Raw genomic sequence first — 24997 nt, forward strand, 5'->3', positions numbered from 1 at the left:
CACAGATCCCCCCCCCCCCCCCCATAGCAGTGTCATCCACAGATCCCCCTCCCTATAAAAGTGTCATCCACAGGCAGCTAGGACATGTTGAAATCTGAGTGATTTTTTTATTTTTTTTTTAACCACAGACAGCAGGACTTTTCTTCCCTGTTGCGGTTTTAGGTATTGGGTAAAGTATCGCAGCATTTCTAAGCGTACTTGTGTAAATGTATCGTTATAGCTGCCCCCCCTACTTTTGTCCTGGCCCCCAGTGTGCCCCCCCAAAATTTGAAAGCTAGAGACGCCACTGCTAAGCCTTAATCCCCCACAACAGACATTGGACTTGAGACAGTGGGTGTACTGTGCTCTGTACAGCCAGGAGACTGTGGGAAAGTCGCATCGGATCACAGGGTGTGAACTGTACCTAATAGGCGAGTCAGGGACGTTATGTATTAGTTAGAGCCTGGACGGTCGAGTGTTTATTGTTTTGTTGGTTTTGCTTGTGTGCCACAATAAATGCACTGTTTGGACCTTAAAGGGAACCTGTGACCGGGATTTTGTGTATAGAGCTGAGGACATGGGTTGCTAGATGGCTGCTAGCACATCTGCAATATCCAGACCCCATAGCTCTGTGTGCTATTATTGTGTAAAAAAAACGATTTGATACATATTCAAATTAACCTGAGACACCTTGGGGACTGCTTCTAAAATATCTTCCCACATATCCTTAGACATATCCCCCACGTCAGCCTCCCACTTTTTCATTCTTGAAAGCGGATATCCCTCTAAGAATTTTTCCATTAGAAGAGCGTACACCTGTGATATTAACCCTCTTTTTCCCCCTCCCGACGGAAGAACAAGCTTATGGACCACCTCCATTTGAGCTATCACACATCCCTTCCGCATCGTGACCCCAAGGGCATGTCTTATTTGAAGATATTTATAAAACCACTCCTTGGGGATATTAAATTCCTGCTGCAGGCTTTGAAATGACTTACATGTCTTGTCCTTAATTAATTGTCCAATTCTCGTCACTCCATAAGTTTCCCAGTTCCTAAGTCCTGGTATGGCCAATAGTTCTGGCAACAAGTGGTTCTTTCCAATAGGTGAAAGTTCACTAATACCTCCCACTCCTCTTAGCAGCTTCACTTTTGCCCAAACTTTTTTCATGAGTTCAATCAGGGGAAGTTTTTCCCTCCTGCATGCATTCCTAAACCTTCCAGAATGCCCATGAGGTCACGACTGCCCAGCCAATGCTGCAATATCTGCCCAGTCATATCCGGTGCTTGTAGATCAATCCATCCCTTAAAATGCTGACATTGGGAAGCCAAAAAATAAATCCATGCGTTAGGGACAGCTAAGCCCCTTCCGACTTAGAATACTGCAATGTCTCCAGTTTGATCCTAGCCTGTCCATACTTCCAAGTAAGATCTCTAAATATAGAGTGAATTTTCTTAAATCTATCCAGAGGGATCCAAACTGGAGCATTATTCAGTATATATAACAGTTGGGGCATCATAACCATTTTTTAAAAGGTTAACTCTACCTACCACCGAAAGAAAGAGCCTACACCATGACCTCACTTTAAGCCTAAAAGTAGCTAGCAAAGGGGATAGATTTAGTTCTTCAAAATCCGCTAGTCTCGGTGTTATATGTAATCCCAGATATTTAAATTTATCCACCCAGGGCACCAAACTATCTACTTGTCTGCCTACCAGGGCCTGCCCGTCAATTGGCATCAAAGAGGATTTCTGCCAGTTTATCCGTAGTCCGGAAAAGCTACCAAATCTGTCAATCAATGCCATGGCCGCATCCAGGGACGCACCAGTATCGCCAAGAAAAGTAGGGTATCATCAGCGTACATAGCCACTTTATTATGCAGTTCACCATATCTAAACCCCTCTATACTTGTAGATAAGCGAATATGCGCCGCCAACGGCTCTATTGCAAGAGCAAACAATAAGGGCGACAGTGGGCATCCTGTCTGGAAACCCCTGGCGAGGGGAAAACAGTCTGATAATCCTCCATTAGCTCTAATTCTCGCCTTAGGGCTAGAATACAGAACCTGTACCCACTGAATGAACCGTTCACCAAAGCCCATAATTTCTCAGGACCCCCACAAATACCTCCATTCCACACTATCAAACGCCTTAGCGGCGTCAAGCGCAAGCAAGGCCCTGTCACCACCATTATCCGCCGGAATATTTAAGCTAGTGTACAGCCTACGAAGGTTAATAGCCGTTGATTTTCCTGGCATAAATCCCGTCTGATCCGGATGTACTATGGTCAGAATTACCTTGGACAGCCTGTTCGCCAACACAGCAATGTTGTTAATGGATATGGAAACTCACAATAACGAGATTTTTGTATAACTTACCAGTAAAATCTCTTTCTCGCTCTTTCCTTGGGGGACACAGAAGACCTTGGGTATAGCTCATCTCCATAGGAGGCGTGACACTAAGTGAAAGCTGTTAAGCCCCTCCTCCAGCAGCTATACCCTCAGCCTGGAGAGAGAGACTGCCAGTTGCGTGTCCAAGCAGTGAGAAAAGGCAAAGTCCAACAAGGAACCAACAAGCCAACTACCCAACGGGTAACACAAACTCGGAAACCGTGTAGAGAAAAACAATGAATGGGTGGGTGCTGTGTCCCCCAAGGAAAGAGCGAGAAAGAGATTTTACTGGTAAGTTATACAAAAATCTCGTTTTCTCGCCCAGTTTCCTTGGGGGACACAGAAGACCTTGGGACGTTCAAAAGCAGTCCAAAAGGGGAGGGACCACAGCTCCAAGGCGAAGCACCCGAAGGCATCAAGGAACCGCCGCCTGCAGACCCAGGCGGACCAAGGCAGCATACGCCGAAGCCAGAGTATGCACCCTGTAGAACTCTGTAAAGCGTGCAAGGAAGACCTGTGGCCGCCTTGCTCAAATGCATGGCCGAAGCCCAATGCCTCCGGCCCAGGAGGCACCGACCGCTCTGGTGAAATGAACGGTGACAGCAAAGGCAGAAACCTGCCCTCGGTGCGGTAACCTCAGTAATAGCCAATCTGATAAAGCAGAGGAAAACCACCCTGGAGTCCGTCAACTCTAAGCGCGGACCTCCAGGAAACCCAAGAGACCGAATGTCGACAAGAGTCGGAGATCTCCAAGTAAAACCAGCAAGGCCCAAACAACGTCCAAATCGGTGAAGTGTTGAAGCGAAAGGCAACACCACCTTCAGAAGGAAGGAACGGGATGTAGAAACAGCCCTGTCCTGGGAAAAGACAGAAGGCTCAGAACAAAAAGGGGCCATTCAGGCACCCGTCAGAGACACGACTGATACGGAAACACAACCGTACAGGACAGGCGGGGTAGAGAGAACTTCTGTAACGGCTCCAAGGAAAAGATTGGAGCGCCGAGAGCTCAGTATGTAGTTCCCAGGGCGGTACCGAAGGACAGTACAGAGGAACCAAAGAGCCATTTCGAGTAAGAAGGTCTTGACAGGCCCAGAGGGCCGGGGAACGCTGGAAGAGGAAGAACAGCGCTGACACTTGACACCTCAAGTAAAGGAATCCCAGTCCCAGGCCGGACTGGAAAAAAGACAGAACCATGGGGAGAGAAAAAGTCAGAGTGGGGAATGCACAGCTTCCCACAGAACCCCAGACAAAAAAACCATAAGTCTTACGACAGATCCTGGACGAAATACAGCCAGGAGCGGACAGTAGCGAACCCGCTGGAGTCGCCTGGCAAGCGGGCGAAAACCCAATGTGATCAGGCGCAGACCAGTAACACGGGCAGAAGTCGACAAAACTGGTCCCGTCGGCCCCCGAGCAACGTTGTCCCGTATCCACCCGAGTGGGGGAGCAGAAGGACAGACGGAACGGAACCAAAGGGTCCGCCCAGTATCCGCCAGATGCCAGGACAAGACAGGCTAAAGTCCATGCTGATGTAGCCATGTTCTACAGTCCCGGTGTGGGAGATCAAAGGACAATCTGGACCGAAAGGTAGTCCCCCCAAGTTACCGAGAAGGTAAGTCTACAGCAGGACCATTGTCTTAGAATGGACCACGCAATCTGCACTCAGCGGGAGGACAGAACGCGGTAGACTCGGTAAATAGGCACAGCTAATACAGCCAGTGTGAACAAGGGAGACAGTACGAGGCCAAAAGGAACACCGGAACCATCCACATGAACAACCATGCTCTCCCCAGAGGGGAGGACAGTGAAGGAACAGCCTCTGAAGTCTGGCGGGACAGAAGCCACATCGGAGTGATCTGTACCGAGCGGGAGCCAAACAGAGCCGGCGAGATAAGGTAGTCGAGACAGAGGCCGGCATAACCCCCTCCAACCGAACGGAGGAGCGGGCAACAGGGAAGCCATAGGACAGCTCAAAAGCAGAACCCTGCTACACTGTGAGATGCCCAGTTCACCGCCTCGCAGAAGGCGAATACCCTGAAGAACCCAAGGTGGAGGTCCTCCGACCTGGGTAATCGAGCACCCAAGCGAATTTGGGTGACCTTCCCGAGAAAAGCGGCCCGCACCTGGTAGCAGATCAGACTGAAGCGTAGAGGCGCCAAGAGGAAGGACTCATACCACACTACATCCGAAGAGGAGGAAATTGCAGCAGGCAAGGGAACCGCAGTCCTGCCAGAGCCAACGAAGAATTCGAGGGGCGCTCCAGACAACAGCACTCTCGACCATGTGACCACTAGCGCAGGGAAGCAATACCGCGGAAGGACGAATGGGCACGCATCTAGGAACCACGAACACTCCCTGGGATGAAGGGCCAACTAAATGAATGAGTACCACCCAGCTCCGTGCAGCAGGGAGCAAGTAGAGCCCGTCCGGGTCAGGTGGACAGAATGAACTCCTTAGAGACGAGTGCAAGGCTTGCGGCAAGCATCGTATCCCAAGAAAACAAAAGTATGCCGCAGGAAGCAGATGAGGCATACGTACGAGCAGCCCGTAAGCAGTGAGAAGGCCAACCCACCTACAGGAGGAGAAGGCATACACGGCCCAAACAACGCACAAGAACGTCCGCTCACTGCAAAAAGGTTAATTCAGCGAAAAAGGGGGCTCGCCACAGAGTGCCACAGCATGTACGTAATTGCAAAGTGCAACCTGCAAGGGAGTTATGCACAAGCCTAGTATAGCATGCGATGGAACGCAAGCAGTCCGCCCCGAAAGGGGGGAAATTGTATCTGGCAAACTGCAGTCGGCAAGAGTGCAAAGGCCGGTCCCAAAAGGGAGTGATGCCTAAGGCCGTACCTACTTCAGAGAAGCAGGACATACCCTATAATCCAGCAGGAACGCAGGAGGTCCACCTAGTGAAAGGGGAACATGCACAGGGTTATCCTAGCATTAAGTGAGTGTGCAATAATACACCCAACACTGACTTAGCGAGAGTGCAACTACTCTGCCAATGAAGGGGGACATGTACAAGTCCAGCACAGCCATACAAGGACAGCCGTGAATCTCATGAGCATGCCAAATTCTGCCCATGGAATGAGGGGTGGTCACGCACAAGGCCAGCACCGTATCCAATGGGAGTGCAAGCGTTCCACCCATGTTAGAGGGCCATGCTCATGGCCAGCAAGGTATCCGGTGAGAGTGTAGCATTTCGCCCAGAAAAAAAGGGGGGGTAATGCACATGGCCAGCATCTCATCCAGGGAGAGTGCGTGCACCCGCCATGTATGGGAGTCATACACATGGCCAGCAACGTACTGGTGAGAGACAAACACAGTCAGTGAGAATGTGTGTATGTCACCTGAGGAAGGAAGGCATGCCCATGGCAGGCAGCGAATCCAGCGAGAGTGCGTACACCGCCCACGGAAGAGGGGTCATGCATATGGCCGACAGCGGATCCAGCGAGAGTGCAAGCACCCCGCCATGTATGGGGTACATGCACATGGCCAGTAACGTACCTGCGAGAAAACAACCACAGACAGAGGGATGAATGTATGCTGCCTGAGTCATGCCTATGGCCGGCAGCGAAACCAGTGAGAGTGCAGCATAGTAACATAGTACATAACATAGTACATAAGTACATCATAGCCCATCAGAGAGAGTGCAGCGTTCCGCCTATGGAGGGGGGTCGTGCACATAGCCAGTACCGTATCCGGTGAGAGTGCAGTATTCCGCCTAAAAAGGGGGGTCATGCACATGATCGGCAACTAATCCAGTGAGAGCGCTGCGTTCCGCCCATGGAAGGGGGTCACGCACATGGCCGGCAGTGAATCCAGTGAGAGTGCAGCGTTCCGCCTAGAGAAGGGGGTCGTGCACATGGCCGGCAGCAAATCCATAGAGAGTGCAGCATTCCGCCTATGGAAGGGGGTCGTGCACATGGCCGACAGCGAATCCAGTGAGAACGCTGCGTTCCGCCCATGGAAGGGGGTCACGCACATGGCCGGCAGCAAATCCATAGAGAGTGCAGCATTCCGCCTAGGAGGGGGGGATGCACATGGCAGGCACCATAACTGGAGAGATGATGAATGCTGCCTACGGAAGGGCCGCATGCACTTGGCCAGCGCCGTATCCTGGAAGAGGGCAGGAAAACCGCCTAAAAGGGGAAATGCCCTAGCAGCGACGCAGGTTGGGAGCGCAACACTATGCCGCCTGTGGAAAGAGGGCATGCAGACATGCAGCACTACTGATGAGGCTGCAGCGTCCTGCGCAGTCCAAAAGAAATCTATTTTAAATTATATATATATATATATATATATATATATATATATATATATATTATTTCTTTTTTTTTTTTTTTAAACACAGCCTCTCTGAGGCTAAAGGGGGCCATCATATAGGGGCACAGTAGTCAGGAAAAAGGGGGGCCAGCCATACAGGCCCATTGGGATCCGGCCTGTACCCAAAGGGTTAACATGGATCCGGCCTGGAGGGCGGCGCTGCGATCCCCTGGTGGCGGAGGAACCTCCCGGCGGGACGAATTCGCGCCTGGAGAAGTTCCCGCCGCCTCCACCAGAGGCCGGAATTTTGCAGCCTAGTAGGCCGTGAAGCCGGGGTCTGAATTTTGCGGCGCCCGGTATGTACCGCCGGGACCTGAGGCGGAGCGGTGCATCAAACCAGCCGTGGGTGCCCACCCCGCGAGGCGGTCGGAATTGCGGCCCAGCAGGCCGCGAAGCCTGGGCCAAAATTTGCGGAGCCCCACCGACCGGCACCGACGGTCGGCCGGGGCCTGCTGGGCCTAGAAGTCAAGCCCAAAGCCGGCCGCGGGAGCCCACACCGCCGGAAGAGTCAGGGGCCCAGAATGGCGGCTTGCTGGCCGCGGGAGCCCACCCCGCCGGCCGGAAGAGTCAGGGGCCCAGAATGGCGGCTTGCCGGCCGCGGGAGCCCACCCCGCCGGCCGGAAGAGTCAGGGGCTCGGAATAGCGGCTTGCCGGCCGCGGGAGCCCACCCCGCCGGCCGGAAAAGTCAGGGACCCGGAATGGCGGCCTAGCAGGCCGCGGAGCCTGGGCTAAGATTTTTGAGGCGCCCGGCCGCACCGGAATACCAATGTCGGCCGGAGGCGAGGCCTTACTCCACAGCCGTCAGGAGCCTCAGGCCTGGAGCAACACTCCGGTAGGAGATGTAGGGGGGGACCCAGAGACCGGGTGCCTGTGCTGATAGAGAAATAAACTATGTTGCCGCTTCTGTAGCTGGCTGTGGAGACAGCCACTGGCTGCATGTCTATGGGAGCCAGGCAGGGGGGGCAGAAGGAGATTGCCGCTCTGCGGCACCCCAGGGGCCAGCATAGATCCAGCAGGGGACTAGAGGCCCAGTATGGGGGTCAGGCACGCAGGAGACCAGGGTGGGGGGGTGGGGGACGTAGGGCTGGAGAAGCCTCTCTCTTACCACAGCCGTCTTCACCCTCGGTCCATTCCAGCAGGGTCGCCCCTTCAGCTACTGGCACCGTAGTGGCAGGACGCTGGAAGAGGGACTTGGCGTGCGGGCGACCCTTGCGCTGGCGGGATGTAGGGGAGCTGGGCTGCCCTGATCCACCTTGTCTTCTGTGGGGGAGGCAGCAGTGCGGGTGACCGGCACTGGCGCAGCTCAACCCCGGGAGAACAGAGAGGTCTAGTGCGTCTCTGTTATCCCTGATGATCTGGAACAAAAAGAAAAGAGTAAAAATCTAAAATTTAAACAAGGAGAAACCAGCCCTGCAGAGCAGGGAGTGTCTTGCCTCCTTGGACACTAAGCAAAAAACTGGCAGTCTCTCTCTCCAGGCTGAGGGTATAGCTGTGGAGGAGGGGCTTAACAGCTTTCACTTAGTGTCACGCCTCCTATGGAGATGAGCTATGAGGTCTTCTGTGTCCCCCAAGGAAACTGGGCGAGAAATCACATTTGCCGTGGACCCTAAGCCTAAGGCCTCATGCACACAAACTTATTTTGTTTCTGTGTCCGTTCCGTTTATTTTGCGAATAGGATGCGGACCCATTCATTTTAATTGGTCCGCAAAAAAATGCGGACAGCACACCATGTGCTATCCGCATCCGTATGTCCGTTCCTTGGCCCCGCAAAAAAAATAGAACATGACCTATTCTTGTCCGTTTTAGGCATAGTTACAATGGATCAGCAAAAAAAAAAAAAAATCGAGTGGCATACGGATGTCATCCGCTTTTGTTTTGCGGACTGCAAAACACATACGGTCGTGTGCATGTAGCCTAAGGATGAAACATTTAATAATATATTAGTCTGGACTAGGGTTGTCCCGATACCGATACTAGTATCGGTATCGGGACCGATTCCGAGTTTTCTCGGCGGTACTCAGCCGCCGATACCCCGCCCCGATACATAAATAGAATACTATGGGCGTAACTATGGGCGGGGCCCGGTGCAGTCACTGTACTCTTACACCGGGCCCCGCCGCTCACCGAAGTATTTATAAACGTGAATCCTTATCCTGTTGTTAAGTTGAACTAACGCTGCCCTCTCCCATGTCCCCCCTGTATCCCCACAGCACTTACTTAAGCTTCCATAGCAGGCAGAGCAGACGGCAGCAGTAACGTCACTCACTGACGTAGAGCGCCTGCTCCGCCCACTTTATGAGTGAAGCAGGCGGAGCAGGCGCGCGACGTCAGTGAGTGACGTTACTGGTGCCGTCCGCTCTGCCTGCTATGGAAGCTTAAGTAAGTGCTGTGGAGATACAGGGGGATACAGGGGAACATGGGAGAGGGCAGCGTTAGTTCAACTTAACAACAGGATAAGGATTCACGTTTATAAATACTTCGGTGAGCGGCGGGGCCCGGTGTATTGGGGGACACTGTTATGAGGGGGATCTGTGGATGACATATAGCAGTGTCATCCACAGATCCCCCCCCATAACAGTTCCATCCACAGATCCCCTATAACAGCACCATCCACAGATCCCCCCACCCCATAACAATGCCATCCACAGATATCCCACCCCATAGCAGTACCATCCACAGATCCCCATAACAGTGCCATCCACAGATCCCCCATAACAGTGTAATCCACAGATCCCCCATAACAGTGCCATCCACAGATCCCCATAACAGTGCCATCCACAGATCCCCCATAACAGCACCATCCACAGATCCCCATAACAGTGCCATCCACAGATCCCCCATAACAGTGCCATCCACAGATCCCCCATAACAGTGCCATCCACAGATCCCCATAACAGTGCCATCCACAGATCCCCATAACAGTGCCATCCACAGATCCCCATAACAGTGCCATCCACAGATCCCCCATAACAGCACCATCCACAGATCCCCATAACAGCGCCATCCACAGATCCCCCATAACAGCGCCATCCACAGATCCCCCATAACAGTGCCATCCACAGATCCCCCATAACAGTGCCATCCACAGATCCCCCATAACAGTGCCATCCACAGATCCCCCATAACAGTGCCATCCACAGATCCCCCATAACAGTGCCATCCACAGATCCCCATAACAGTGCCATCCACAGATCCCCCATAACAGTGCCATCCACAGGTCCCCCATAACAGTGCCATCCACAGATCCCCCACATGACAGTGCGTCATCCACAGATCCCCCAAAACGGTCACATGACATTTAAAAAAAGTATCGGTATTCGGTATCGGTGACTACTTGAAAAAAAGTATCGGTACTTGTACTCTGTCCTAAAAAAGTGGTATCGGGACAACCCTAGTCTGGACCATAGAACTGTACTGGCACTGGTAAATCTCACTTACTTAGAGCAACCTTTAAGACAGGATTTCTGCATTTCCTCTACCGTATATCTAAGAAACTCATGAGCATCCTCCTGGCTTCCGTAACGAAAGTGCTTTGCAATACCTAAAACAGAAGGATAAATAAGTGATAATTAACGGACTACTGAGCAGCTAAGATTGTAACAAGCACTGGACTGCTATACAACAGAGGAGATATCATACAAAATAGAAATCAGAAGCCTTTTGCAAAGCATGTCAGTTCTTAATTATTACAAAGTGTTTTTGAGCATTGATTTTCAGTACTGGACATGGCTGAGATGTATTCGTGAACCTCCGTTCCCATGGGAAAAATGACTTCTGCTTTTGAAAGCTTCACTGCACCAAAGACATTGAAGCCACAAAAAACCTGAGGTGCACCAAGGGGCTCGACCTCGCTACTCCGTGCACTGAAGCCCTCATTTGCATAAATATATGATATTTTCTTCTCAGGAACACCACAACCAATTTTCACAAGAAATGCATAATTTTTGCATTTTTTCGCCATCATCATCCCCTACCAGGCAGGTTGATCCTGGGACCCATACCTATATCGAGAACGGGCCCCGCAAGTGAAGGAGGGCGCACTTCGCAGCCGCCCTCCATTCATTTCTAGGGGGCCGCCGAAAACAGCCGACCACTGGCTCAGCTTTTTCTGTCGGCCCCATAGAAATAAATGGGAGCCTGGGCCGTGCATGCGCGGCACGCTCCCATTCAATTCAATGGGAGCAGCGTTTGGTGGTGGACAGACCCCGGGAAATCTGTGGTCCTCCAGCCAAGGCTCTCCCAGCTCAGTTCTCGTTATAGGCGCGGGTCCCAAGCAGTGGGAACCGCATCTATCAGAAAATGAGGGCATATCCTAGTGATATGCCCCCATTGTCTGAGATGGGAATAACCCTTTAAGTTGTGCAGCAGCAAAAGGCATATAAAAAAATATACCCTCAGCGGGAGCACTTTATATCCCTACATAATCTATAATATAGCAATCAGAAATCCAGCCTCTTGTTAACAGGCACAACTAGGGGTGGGCGATATGGCCTAAAATCTATATTGCGATATAATTTTAAGCATGTGCGATATGCGATATATATATTGCGATATATTGTTTTCTATATTTGGGGGGGCGTGTTTAAACTTTTTTTTACTTTTTATTTAATAACTATTAGTCTCCTTAAGGGCTAGAACTTAGAACCCTTGTCATATTCACCCTAATAGAGCTCTATTAGGGTGAATAGGACTTTACACTCTCCCTGCTGCCCTGTGCTTTGTGCACACAGCAGCAGGGAGCTGATCCCCCTCGCCTAAATGGTGCCATCCACAGATTTCCCCCCCCTCCCCTAAACGGTGCCATCCACAGATCCCCCCCCCAAACGGTGCCATCCACAGATCCCCCCCCCTCCCCTAAACGGTGCCATCCACAGATCCCCCCCTCCCCTAAACGGTGCCATCCACAGATCCCCCCCTCCCCTAAACGGTGCCATCCACAGATCCCCCCCCTCCCCTAAACGGTGCCATCCACAGATCCCCCCCTCCCCTAAACGGTGCCATCCACAGATCCCCCCCTCCCCTAAACGGTGCCATCCACAGATCCCCCCCCCACTCCCCTAAACGGTGCCATCCACAGATCCCCCCTCCACTCCCCTAAACGGTGCCATCCACAGATCCCCCCTCCCCTAAACGGTGCCATCCACAGATCCCCCCCCCCCCCCCCCTCCCCCCGACGCTCACAGGAATACATTTAAAAACTAATCAGTAACTTTAACTTTACTAATTGATGATCTCTTTACTGTATACCTTACTAGGTCTTAGCTCCGATAACAGCAGGCAGTGCGGGGGGCGGCGCTCACTCACTGACGTCACGCGCCTGCGCCGCCTAGTGGGAGGAGCAGGCGCGTGACGTCAGTGAGTGAGCGCCGCCCGCCCGCACTGCCTGCTGTTACCGGAGCTAAGACCTAGTAAGGTATACAGTAAAGAGATCACCAATTAATAAAGTTAAAGTTACTGATTAGTTTTTAAATGTTCTACTGTCAGCGGCGTGGCCCTGTATATTCTAACCCCCAGGCAAGCGTCCCTGTCACCATGGGAACGCCTGGGGGTTAGAATATTCCGTCGGATTTGAGTTTTCACGCGCTCACTGAGATCGTGAAAACTCAATGATTTACTGCCAGTCCCTCCCCTCCTCCTCTTTTGTCACTGGTGGTCAGCGGCAGCCGCGCACAGTGGGGAGGGAGGGACTCTCCTTCTCCACTGTGCCGGCTCAGGAGAAGATAGACGAAGATAGACGATATGCAATATAAATTTGTGCCACGATATGGATTTTGAGCATATTGCCTATATCGCCGGACCGCGATATGCTCAAAATCCATATCGTGGCACAAATTTATATCGCATATCGCCTATATCGCCCACCCCTAGGCACAACTATACTACTCTTCTGCACTGTCCTACGTTTACAGAGTTTTTTTTAATTTTTTTTTAGCAAAAGCCAAAAGTGGATTAAACTAAAGAAAGTTATATATAAAGGAAGAACTTCTCCACTTTTTGCTTTGGCTCAAAAACTGCAGTTGACTTTCTCCAGAAAATGACACCAGCCTTCCATTTTCTTCTTCTCTAGCTTGCCCGGGTAAGCGCATGTCAGGGGTGTCAAACTTCTAAGATGTGCATATTAGACAGTAGGAGGCCTATGATGCTTTATGTTCAGTTCAGACTGCCTAACTGGACAGCAAGATTTAGTTTTTATAGGTAATGATTTCGATGGAAACTTACGTCTAAGATCATTGATAACACTGGTAGGCTTGATGACTCCTCCGGAGTTACAAAGGGCCTGAGTCACGTGAGCTTGCATCACACACATCATACAGAAGTCTTGTTCACGACCTGAAAGCAAAGGGACGGAGGAAGAGACGTTAACAGGCGGAAAGAAAAGATTGCCAACTATAAAGCCATTTCTGTATTTTACTGTGTGGACGTTATTAGTCACGTTGGGGAAAGTCAGAGTCAGATACTCAGGCTGCCAGGCTTCTTGGGCTGGTAGTTTTACATCAGTTAAGACGCCTTAAGCCTTCTCACCCAGGTAATACTTTGTGGCAAACAATGCCAACGTGGAATCGTCTACTTTCAGTATTCAAAGGTGGACCCAGTCTTGTTTCAAGAGGACGGCTTCTCTCTGCTGACATCCCTATTTTAGTAATCTAATGTTGAAGCTCTAGGGTGTATCAATTCATTGATACAATTCCGGGAGGAATTACAGAGGAACAACACAAGGCAGCATTGATATTTCAACAGTAATTACTAAAACAGACATGCCATAAGAGCTGACAGCTCCTCTAAGCGGGAACACTTTGCAGAGAATACCTTCGGATGTTACAAGCCTGCTGCGATACAATCTGGTTTTGCAAGATGTGCTGTGCAGTTAATCTACACCCATACCAGCTCAACTCTACATGTTAGTGCATTTTAACTATTCTCTGCTCTCCCTTCCTCGGCTGCATATTATATTGGACTGGTTAAAGGGTTTTTCCAGGATTACGATATTGATGGCCTATCGTTAGGAGAGGTCATCAATATAAGATTAGTGGGGGTCCGACTCCAGCACCTATGCTGATTAGTTGCTTGATTCAGCTGCGATCTGTGGGGGGCGAGAGCTGTGGCCTCCACACACCTGCACGTCATACAATTAGTCACCGCAGTGCTGAGTATTGCAGCTTTGTCTCATTCAAGTGAATTGGACAAAACTGCAACGAAAAGTGGGCATGGGTAAGGAATGAAAAGGCCGGACCTCCAGCCTGAGCACTGCGGGCCCATCAAAAAGCTGATCAGCAGAGGTGGCGACTAGTGTTAACCTGAATGCCGAACTTGCAAGTTCGCTCATCTAAGAATTCAATAAGGGATTCCGTTTCCACGAACCATAACGGAATTCTATGACTGAATTCATAAGAGGCATTCCGTATTGCATTCTGCATGCTGGCCATAGACTTCTATTATGACGGAATGCAATACGAAATGCCTGTCATAGGCTTCCGTGATGCATGCCTTAATAGAATTCTGTTCTGGGAGAAGGATGAGACCTGCACACCCTTAGCAGTGGGTGCTCGTAGAGGCCACAGATCCCTTGATAAAGGTAGTCACCCGACCGAAACATTGGGGTTTCTTTATTTTATGGCCTGTTATATTGGCACTTTCTCTGGATGGAACAAAATGATGTAAATCTAAACGTTAGGTATCAAAAGCATTATTTGAAAAAGAACTTTTGGTGTGACGTGGATTTCTCCTTAGAATTCCGTTATGGTCCGTGGTAGCGGAATCCATAACGTGATTCTTAGATAACCCGAACTTGCAAATCAGAAGTATGCTCAAGACTAGTGGCTAGTGTTGGACCACTACTCATCTAAGCCATCAATATTGCAATCATGAAAAATCCCTTTAAGAAGTGCTTTATCTATAATGATCACCATTGCATAGGTCACAGCAAAAAAAATGTAAAAAAAGGAAACACAGAGAGGGGCACGCTTAAAATTTACTATAGTAATATCTATAAACTGCACCTTAAAAGGCAAGAATCAGGTCCGCTGAACGGCATAAAGGGTTCACCGGAAGAGCTGCTGTGTTATCAATGGCTATAAACAACTCATGGAGGTATACAGGTATGGGGTCTCTTAGCCGAGGATAGCTATACAGACGGCTCAGAAAAGCAAAGGCTGAAAAAAAAATAAAAAAATAAAGTGCAAGGAGGGCACCATCAGGGAAACGTATTAAACATAGGAGGAGTGCCTCACAGTAAAGAAAAAAACAAGCATTCATAATCGATCCCATACCTGTATTTCATCTCAGGATTTGGGCTGTATTGGGAATTACATGTGCACAATTTACTAGACTCCAGTAACTAAGCCCAGTATACAGAAGGAGGACATTTATCCTATATTTAGAGAGTATAGGCGGGCACTGGGGGGCATACAGGATTAGAGGGGGGGACTGGGGGCTTGACTTAATTTGAACTATTCCACCATATCGAAACAAACCTATATAGAGGATTCAAATTGAGGTGGATGTCGTTGGACATTGATGTGCAGAAAATATATACCTGCCCAAAATGGTGGCTGTATCATCCAAATCCTGGGCTGCTCCTTGAGTCCAGGGCCAAAAAACTCCAAAAGAGCTTGCAGTTGTTGAAGAGCAAGATAACGTGAGCATTTGCTCTCCTGAGCCTTTGCTCTAGGAAGGACTTAAGTGTCACAGCACAGCGGGGCAAAGTTTGCGGACACTGGCAAGGATTATAGTGGACAAGTTTAGCAATAGGTTGCAATCTTGCTTGAAGCCAGTGCTGCTTAGCATCAAGAACTTACAGCTGGAAACATTAAAGGAAACGGGAGATCAGAGTAGAAATTGAATTGGAAAAAAAAGCAACCCACTTTCCTCCAATTTCCCTCGCTGCAGGTTTTCCGCTTCCCACTGGGGTACATTTAGACTGGATGTATACAGGACTAGTTTCGTCAGGAGATGGGCCTGTAGGACGCCATACCCCATACTATTATTTCCTACACAGGTGCAACCATCTGATCACTGGCTGTTACTGCACTACAACACCCAGCATGCTATCGCTCAAGGTGCTATGAATAACATGCCACGAGTAGTCTTGCAGCAATAAAAGCTGAATAGGAGGTTGCCCTTTAAAGGGGTATTCTGGTTGTTTGAAGTTATCCCCTATCCACAGGACAGGGGATAACTATTAGATCGGTGGGGGTACTAGTGCTGGAACCCCCACCGGTCACGAGAACGGTCACCACATACCAACTGCTGCCCGTCTGAAATGAAGAGAGCGGATGGTCGCACATGCGTGGTCGTTTCATTCATTTCTATGGGAGTTCTGGGAGATATCCGAGTACATCGCTTGGCTATCTTCAGAATTCCCATAGAAGTGAATGGAACGGCTGCACGCATACCCGACAGGCCGCTATGCTCATTTCAGGGGAGGGCTGCGGGGAGTACAGGGCGCCCGTCCTCGTGATCGTGGGGGCCGATCTAATAGTTATCCCCTATCCACAGGAACTTCAAACAACTGGAATACCCCTTTAAGGACCTCACTAACCAACTGAGCAAGCTCAAAAGTATAAGAAAAATCGTACTCACAGGTCTTGGAGTGCTCGCGAGTGAGCATGTAGTTCGCAAGAGGTGCTGTGTATGTTAAACACTGCAGAACAGAGTTCACAAAGCAAGTATTGCCAAGGTTTTGGAGACCAGCGCCAACCTTTTGCATACGTTGCCATTTCAGTCTCAGTTTTTCGGCCGGGAAAAGGATCTTTTGTGGTGGATTGATGCCATCTCCAGGAACGGCCAGTGCTGAAAAATACAAAGATGGTAATATTCATGAGGCTCGTTCCAAAGGAAAATCTCATGTAAAATAAATTACCTATCCGTTGTGTCCAAAAGGTTATGTAAAAGGGACACAAACAGATAAAGTACAACAGCAAGTGCATCATACAAAGCAGGGCAACACTTTACATTAGTACCTTAAAGGGGGTGTCCACAAATGAACACCTCCTCACTGCAATGCATCCATGACCACTCTTCAAGGACCAGTTCAGGAGCTGCTGGTTCTCACAATTACTGTGTGTCCCATCTGAAGAGTCCTCAAATATTTGGACTTTTGTTACGTCGCTATAAAGCTTCATGTATGGAAAAGTATTGAAAAATAAAATTCACTCACAGCCATATCTGATGGGCCTCCAGACTTGTAAGCAAAATGTATACAGTATTGGGATAACGTGGCATCTTAAAAAAAGCACGTTTTTAAGAATACTAATTTGACGGCCACCCCGAAACTCCGCTGGTGGTGGATCCACGTTTCTGCCCTCCATACACCTCAAAGTCTGTGCCACAATTAACTGTAAAACCTGCCATGTGAACGTCCCCTCAGAAATCCAACAGAGAACATGGGGGTTAAGGTCCTGCTGGTCCTCTTACATTTTTGTCTGGGACTGGGGGTGCATCTTAATCTTTTCCTCCTACTGCACACAGTAGGCAGCAAAGACAGCAACTAGATGGCTCGGGAGTGACTCAGTAAGGTCCTGGAAGGTTGCCACAGGTATCTGAAGCCATGCTGACTGCAGGGCATCCCACAGCTGGGGACGATCCATGGAGTGAACACAATGATCGAGGTGGTCCCACAGATGATCAATTGTGTTCAAGTCTGGGGAATTAGTGGACCAGGGTAGTACTTGGAAGTCTTGGTCATGCTCTTCCAACCAATGTGGGACATTTCTGGCTGTCGCCAGTGTCTTGTTGGAAGTTCCCAAACGCCCCAGGAAAGACAATGAGCATGTATGGGTGTACGTGATCTGTAAGGATGGATTCATACCCAAATTGGTTGAGAGTGCCTTCCACTTGGATGAGTGGGCCCAGAGAATGCCACGAGAACATCCTTCACTCACCACCAGCTTGTGTTCTTCCGGCAATGGTTGCAGGGTGTTTGTTCTTGGATGTTTCTCGCCTGACACGCCAACGTCCATCTGTCTGATGGGGCAGAAAACAGGATTCATCGGAGAAGGCAGCCCTTTGCCTATCAGCAGAGGCCCAGTTCCGATACTTCCAGTTTTGAAACCTTTTCTGTCAATGCAATTTTGTTAGCAAAGGTGCAGTGACCATCAGTCTGCTCCGGAGCCCAACACACAGTAGGGTTCGCTGAACGGTTGTATTAGACATACATACGTCTGGTAGCCTCCTGGTTCATTTTGGTGGAGAGCTGCTCCCGTTTGGTGTCGGTCCGCCCTTGAGCGCCTTCATCGCCGCCATTCACCTCTCGCATCAATGGCACGTGGTGCTCCACAGCTTCCACATCGCTTATTCACAATGGTGTGCATTTGTCCACTCACAATAAACTCGCCACAGCAGCACGAGAACAGTTCACACTCCGCAGTTTCAGAAATACTTCCACCCTTAGCCTGAAAGCCAATAATCATTCCTTTCTGCATCTCTGATAAAACACCCCTTTTACCCATGACAGCCACGAGGTCTATGTGTGCAGACAGCCTATCGCACACCTTATATACCCACCATGCCAGGACACCACACGCGACTTTCTTCATGAGCTACACACTGCCGATGACGAAAGCGGTCATAATAATGTGACTTAACTGTGTATTTCTCAATTTTAAATGGGAATCAAGTCAAAATGCTGGGATATTATTAAAAAAAAATTTAAACTTTCTGTTAAGGGGCTGTTCACACAGCGGATTTTGCCCCTGGAATTTGGGCGCGGACATCACACCAAAACTCTGGCGGCGGCTGCGTGTTTTCTGTCTCCCATTTTTTTCAATGAGAGGCAGCACTAAAGTTCCTGGTGGTTAAAGCAGAGACCGCACCCTTCTTGCCATAGTGTGCAGCAATGGACGGCGAGCATGTAGGCGGTGGTTTCTGCTGCGGTATACGCAGGGAATTTTGACAGTAGCAAAATCTGCCGTGTGAAGGCCCCATAGTGTTCTCTTGAATCCTGTACTGGTGTCCCTCTCAGAAATCCCTGCTGTCGCATGGAACTGGGAGGACCAAATATGAAAAACAGCAGTAGAGGACTCTAGAGCAGGGCTCAGCAACCTCAGGCACTCCAGCTGTTGGGAAACTACAACTCCTAGCATGCTCCATTCACTTATATAGGAGTACTGAGAACAGATGAGCAAATGTGCTTGCTGGGAGTTGTAGTTTTACAACAGCTGGAGTGCCGGAGGTTGCTGACCCCTGCTCTAGAGTTTGCCAAGTAGACTCATCACCCTCTTTAGGTACACTAGGCACGTGCTCCTTATCTCAACTCCTATACAGGTAGTAATATACTGTAGTGAGGAGATAATATGGCTGTAATGTAAAGACATCCTTGGGGTCAGCTTAAGTATCTGGGGAGCCATATACAACAGGGCCCAAGAGCCGTGTGAGTTCGGTATCCCGATTATACCCAAACCCTCTGTAACAAGCAGCACTTTGCACTGAGAATTCACATTATGCTCTTGAACATAGATTTGTCATCAGAATAGGGTTGTTTTGGGTATCAAAAATTCGATACTTTTACACCAGTATCGATTCAGTACAGTGATGTTCATTTTTTCAATACTTGACTGCGCAGCCTAGTATCTCCTCTTACAAGAGAACATGGCGTGTGCCGTGCTCGGCGCGCATGTTCTCTCTGGCCAGACAGTGGAGAAGGAGGAAGGGAGGGAATCCCTCCCAATTCCCTCCCTCCTATGACACAGCCGCCGCTGAGCCCAATGAATGGGCAGGTAATTAATGCAGGAGGGGGGACGTGGGCTTTAACTATGCAGTGAGCTGCCTGCCCTGCTGCACTATCATTACCATACACAGTGTATGATGAGGACAGCCCTGACCTGCACTGTGTGCTACAGTCTGTAATACATATCGCAGGCTGCTGACCCCGCTGCGCCATCATTATCATAACAAGAGCACAGCAGGGCTGTCATTACCATACACCGTGTATGATAAGGACAGCGCAGCACTGCAGGGCCGATAGTTCTAGTAGCTTAACTGTGCAAAACAGGTTACTAGAAGCTCCTGTGTTGCAGTGAAAGAGTTAACAGGGACAGCTCTGATCTGGAAAGGAAAGGGTTACCCAGGCGCTTCCACTCGCTGTATTTCTGTGATTCAGGGCAGCAGGAATGAAGGACGAGCAGCTCAGCCAATACCAGAGAGAAGGCGAGTCAGGTCAGCCAATCAGATGATAGACCCTCCCTGTCTGCAGTTTATACCGGAGAGAAAAGACACTTTCTGCCTGGGCTCTTAGGTTTCCTGAGAAGAGGAAGGTGGGGGGACAGTGCATTGTGTGTGTGGGGGGATGGGGAGTGGTGACTACATAGTATATAGTGTGTATATGTGAGCGGTGACTGCATAGTGTATAGTGTGTATATGTGAGCGGTGACTGCATAGTGTATAGTGTGTATATGTGAGCGGTGACTGCATAGTGTATAGTGTGTATATGTGAGCGGTGACTGCATAGTGTATAGTGTGTATATGTGAGCAGTGACTGCTTAGTGTGTATATGTGAGCGGTGACTGCATAGTGTATAGTGTGTATATGTGAGCGGTGACTGCATAGTGTATAGTGTGTATATGTGAGCAGTGACTGCTTAGTGTGTATATGTGAGCAGTGACTGCATAGTGTATAGTGTGTATATGTGAGCGGTGACTGCATAGTGTATAGTGTGTATATGTGAGCGGTGACTGCATAGTGTATAGTGTGTATATGTGAGCAGTGACTGCTTAGTGTGTATATGTGAGCAGTGACACCATCACCCTCTTTGGGTGGGCAGTGACACCATCACCCTCTTTGGGTGGGCAGTGACACCATCACCCTCTTTGGGTGGGCAGTGACACCATCACCCTCTTTGGGTGGGCAGTGACACCATCACCCTCTTTGGGTGGGCAGTGACACCATCACCCTCTTTGGGTGGGCAGTGACACCATCACCCTCTTAGTGTGTATATGTGAGCAGTGACTACATAGTGTATAGTGTGTATATGTGAGCGGTGACTGCATAGTGTGTATATGTGAGCAGTGACTGCATAGTGTATAGTGTGTATATGTGAGCAGTGACTACATAGTGTATATTGTGTATATGTGAGCAGTGACTGCATAGTGTATAGTGTGTATATGTGAGCGGTGACTGCATAGTGTATAGTGTGTATATGTGAGCGGTGACTGCATAGTGTGTATATGTGAGCAGTGACTGCATAGTGTATAGTGTGTATATGTGAGCGGTGACTGCATAGTGTATATATGTGAGCAGTGACTGCATAGTGTGTGTGTGTGTGTGTGTGTGTGTATATGAGCAGTGAAAGAGTATTAGGCTAGGGCTACACCGCGACTTTTTGTAGCGCGACGTATTGATTTTAACTATTGAATGACAGCAGCAGTCCATAAGATTGCATTCAACTGAACGCTGTCATTTGGATGGCTGCTGTCATTCAATAGTTAAAATCAATCAGTCGCACTACAAAAAGTCGCAGTGTAGCCCTAGCCTAAGCCTGTCTCAAAATAAAGGCAGGCAAAAAACATGTATCAGGCATTCAGCAAGATTTGGGGTTAATGTGACTCATTAACCCCAATCTTCCCACTACTATGTTTTAAACATGATGGGGGTCACTTATTATTTACGTTTAAATAATCAAAAGTTTTTTTTGTGTTTTTTTTTTGTATCGAAGATCGCAAAACTTTATGGTTTCGAAACCGAATCAAAATTTTGGTATTGAAACAACCCTACATCAGAATATGCAGCCATCATAAAGGGCAGCATACTATTGGGATAGGCACAAATATATTGTGTGTATATGGCTGTCAGGCCCGTGTTGCGGACCGCAAATCGTGGTCTGCAAAACATGGGCACTGGCCGTGTGAACTCCACATCGCGGACCCACTGACTTGAATGGGTCTGCGATCCGTAAGATATGTCAAAAGATAAGACATGTCCTATATTATGCGGTGGGGAGGCGCGGATTGTAAGCCCACGGAAACACTCAGATGCCCTTCCATGGGCTTTTGGGTCCATGCCTCCGCACTGCAAAAGATAGAACATGTCCTATCTTTTGCTGTATCTTGTGGATCGTGGACCTATTCAAGTCAACGGGAATGAACCGCAGCACAGAGTTCACTGTTTGCAGTCCGTAACACTGGCATGGCGATCATATGGTCATGTGAATGAGCGCTTCGTTGGATGGGGCATAAAAAAAAATAGAGCAGACTATTAGTAATTTGTTTCAGTGCATTCATGAGTAGAGTGCTCGTCCTGCCTGTCCCTGTCCATATGGCAATGATTGAATGGATGCTGTGCATCTGCATGTACATCCATACAAACAGACCACCAATCACTGCTGACTGTCCCTGGGGACGCAATCCTTTCATAAATGCAGTGAGCTCATAACGTAGTGCGTTGCATTGTTGATTGCTCCTAATAACCAAACGGCACAACTCATCTTTATGCCATTTTGGCCAATTAGAGAATAGAGCTGTCACCATACTATACAGAGCTTAAAGGGGTTGTCGCACTTCAGCAAATGGCATTTATCATGTAGAGAAAGTTAATACAAGGCACTTCCTAATGTATTGTGGATTGTCCATATTGATTGCTTTGCTGGATCCATTAATTTCAACATCACATTATACACTGATCGTTTCCAGGGGTTACGACCACCCTGCAATCCAGCAGCGGTGGTCGATCTTGCACATTATAGGAAAAAGTGCTAGCCTGTCTGGGGGCCATGACCATGGGAGCGTGTATAGGCACACATGCGCAGCAGCTCCCGTCCTGACCACCTCGTATCTGCGCTGCAGCAATGGTCCTAACACCTGGAAACGAGCAGTGTATAATGTGATGGAAAATGAATCCAACCAGCAAAGGAGGCAATATGGACAATCACAATACATTAGTAAGTGCCTTGTATTAACTCTCTACATGATAAATGCCATTTGATGAAGTGAGACAGCCCTTTAAAGGGGTTGTCCAGAATTAGAAACACCTGGCTGCCTAATTTCAAAAACAGCGCCATACCCGTCTATAAGCTGCATCTGGTATTGCAGCTCAGCTCCACTGATGTAAATGGAACTACAGCACCACACACAACCTGGGGACAGGCGAGGCACTTTTTCCCCTCAATTAATCAGCCATGTTTCTCTAGTACTGGACAATCCCTTCAAACAGGGCAGCATAGTCCGATGACAGATCTCGGTTATGGATTAAAGTGAGAAAGCGATCATAGTCACAGATACAAATGCATACACCTTATTTAGCATTTGCTGGCCTGTAAAGGAATAGTAATACCCAAAATGTGCCATCAGTTGCCACTCATGCTTACATAGCTCCAGGGGCGTTGCTAGGGTTTTTAGAAGATCTGGGGCCCAAGCCCCAATGCATATGGCCCAATTCTCGGAGTCCCCCCCCGGAAAACACTAGCACTGAACACATTTTGCTGTACTTGTTATACAGCCGCACATACAGTACCTTTCACATCCAGGGCCTCCCAGGTGACGTCTCCTCTGATGTAGATCTGCTCTATCATCATCTTCTCCATTCGGTCCGCACAACTTCTCTCAGCTGCCTCGTCTCTGCAGAGTGTGACACATAGACATCTTAGCTTCTTCAAATTTCTATCATCATCTGAGATCTCCCAACCTGGAGTCCCCACTGTGTTATCTTGCTGCTCGCTGTACCCCTTCCCCCCCCCCCCCAATACTCCCAAATACTATCCTGAAGGAAAAGGAGTGCCCCCATAGTAATAGTGCTCCCCAAGAGTGCCTACATTAGTAGAAAAGCCCTCCAGTATTAATACCCTCCCAGAGCCCCCAGTAGAAATATGGCCCCCTATTGTTCCCCCAGTGGTAATAAAGATCTCTACAGACCCCTCAGTAGTAATAAGGCCCCCACAGCGCTTAATAGAAATAATGTGGATCTATAAGTCCCTCCTATAGAGCCCCCAGTAGTAATAAGAACGCCTAATGTGCCCAGTATTTATAATGCCCCCTACTGTTATAATGCCCTCACAGTGCCCCCAGTATTTATATCGCCCCCCTACTGTTATAATGCTCACCCTGAAGGGCCCCCAGTATTTATAATGCCCCCTGCAGGTCTATTCCTCCTTTACTGTCCTCAGAAATTATCATTCCTCAGCCCCTCCACTATACAGTTCCATGTAAATACCATCACACCATCTCTCCAGCCCCCTCCAATATACAGTCCCAATTAAACATCACCCACTCCCCAGCCACCTCCAACATGCAGTCCCATGTAAATAGCATTACCCCTGAACTTTCAGTCCCATGTAAATAACATCACTCCACCCACTGTCCTACATAAACAAACTTCCCTCCGTTCAGCCCTAACATACAGTCCCAGTTAAATAACTACAACTCCCAACATTGCTCTGCCTCTCACACTGAGGCATCTACCCCTTCACTTACCTCTCCTCATGTACAGACCTCACCACAGCTTCTTCCCAGGACTTCTCTTCACTGCTGAGCCGTCCTCTCCTGCACTGGTCGCATGATGGCGACATCATCCCAGGTCCTCTTCAGCTACTGCATTAAAAACTGATCACATGACCTGTGATGTCACCACAGGTCCTTCTGCTCTTGCAGGGCATTAGATTCAATTGTATTGCCGTCCTGAGGACAGCAATACAGTTGTATCTATCTGGCAGGCAGGACATTCGGGCCTGGGACAAAACCTCAAGGGCCCAGGCCTCGAATGTTTTAACTTAGCAACGCCCCTGCATAGCTCCCTATACTTCTGCTATAAAGCATTGCATAATTATGGTTTTCTTCTATCACCATAGACATTGGATGTGGAAGTGGGCAGGAATCTATATGGTACTAAGCAGCTTTACAGCACGGCTACAAGGTTTGAAGAAAAACGTATGAAAAGAAATCTGGACGTGAGCCAGGTCTTACGTGGATCATTCTGCTCTGAAGCCACAGTCTTTTCAGGAACATATGAGCTGGAATAGACGGCAGCACCAGGTACTGGTCCAAGAGAGGTTTTAGCTGGAGAGGATACCATGCTCCAAATTGGGGAACCTGTGTCTTTGTCTCCAGTTGACGGTGCCATTGGCTTGTAAAGCTGGTTCCGGCATGCTGCAGTCACTGAAGACACTTTATCGATTATGGTCATGGTTCGACACTGGGAAAAAAGAAATAGGATGAAAAGAAGAGATTAGCAAGAAAACAAATGATGGCAAATTTCATTTACACTGCATCATCATGTGAGCACAGTACAATGGACCCATGGCCAGATAGGAACTCACTGCATCATAAATCACCTTCTCTGCTCTGGTTACCCGCTTGCTGCAGCAATTGCAGTGGTAAGTAT

General features: G+C 49.0%; 1 protein-coding gene across 4 annotated transcripts in view; it reads right to left on the reverse strand.

Moving 5' to 3' along the window:
- USP42 (ubiquitin specific peptidase 42) overlaps positions 1 to 24997 on the reverse strand; it is a 75809-nt gene that overhangs the window by 43327 nt on the left and 7485 nt on the right. Inside the window, exons 1-5 of one of the 4 annotated variants that reach the window (XM_040439803.1) lie at positions 16274 to 16407; positions 15228 to 15491; positions 14692 to 14844; positions 12914 to 13024; positions 10133 to 10235 (exon numbers count right to left, since the gene is read on the reverse strand). In XM_040439803.1, coding sequence (XP_040295737.1) covers positions 10133 to 10235; positions 12914 to 13004 — 194 coding nt within the window. In that variant the 5' untranslated portion in view covers positions 13005 to 13024; positions 14692 to 14844; positions 15228 to 15491; positions 16274 to 16407. Of the gene's footprint in view, positions 1 to 10132; positions 10236 to 12913; positions 13025 to 14691; positions 14845 to 15227; positions 15492 to 16273; positions 16484 to 24579; positions 24809 to 24997 lie in introns of those variants that run through there. The other 3 variants (XM_040439801.1, XM_040439805.1, XM_040439802.1) reach the window with 3 other exon arrangements.

Source organism: Bufo bufo, chromosome 7, assembly GCF_905171765.1.
Source record: "Bufo bufo chromosome 7, aBufBuf1.1, whole genome shotgun sequence".
Taxonomy (NCBI): Eukaryota; Metazoa; Chordata; class Amphibia; order Anura; family Bufonidae; genus Bufo; species Bufo bufo.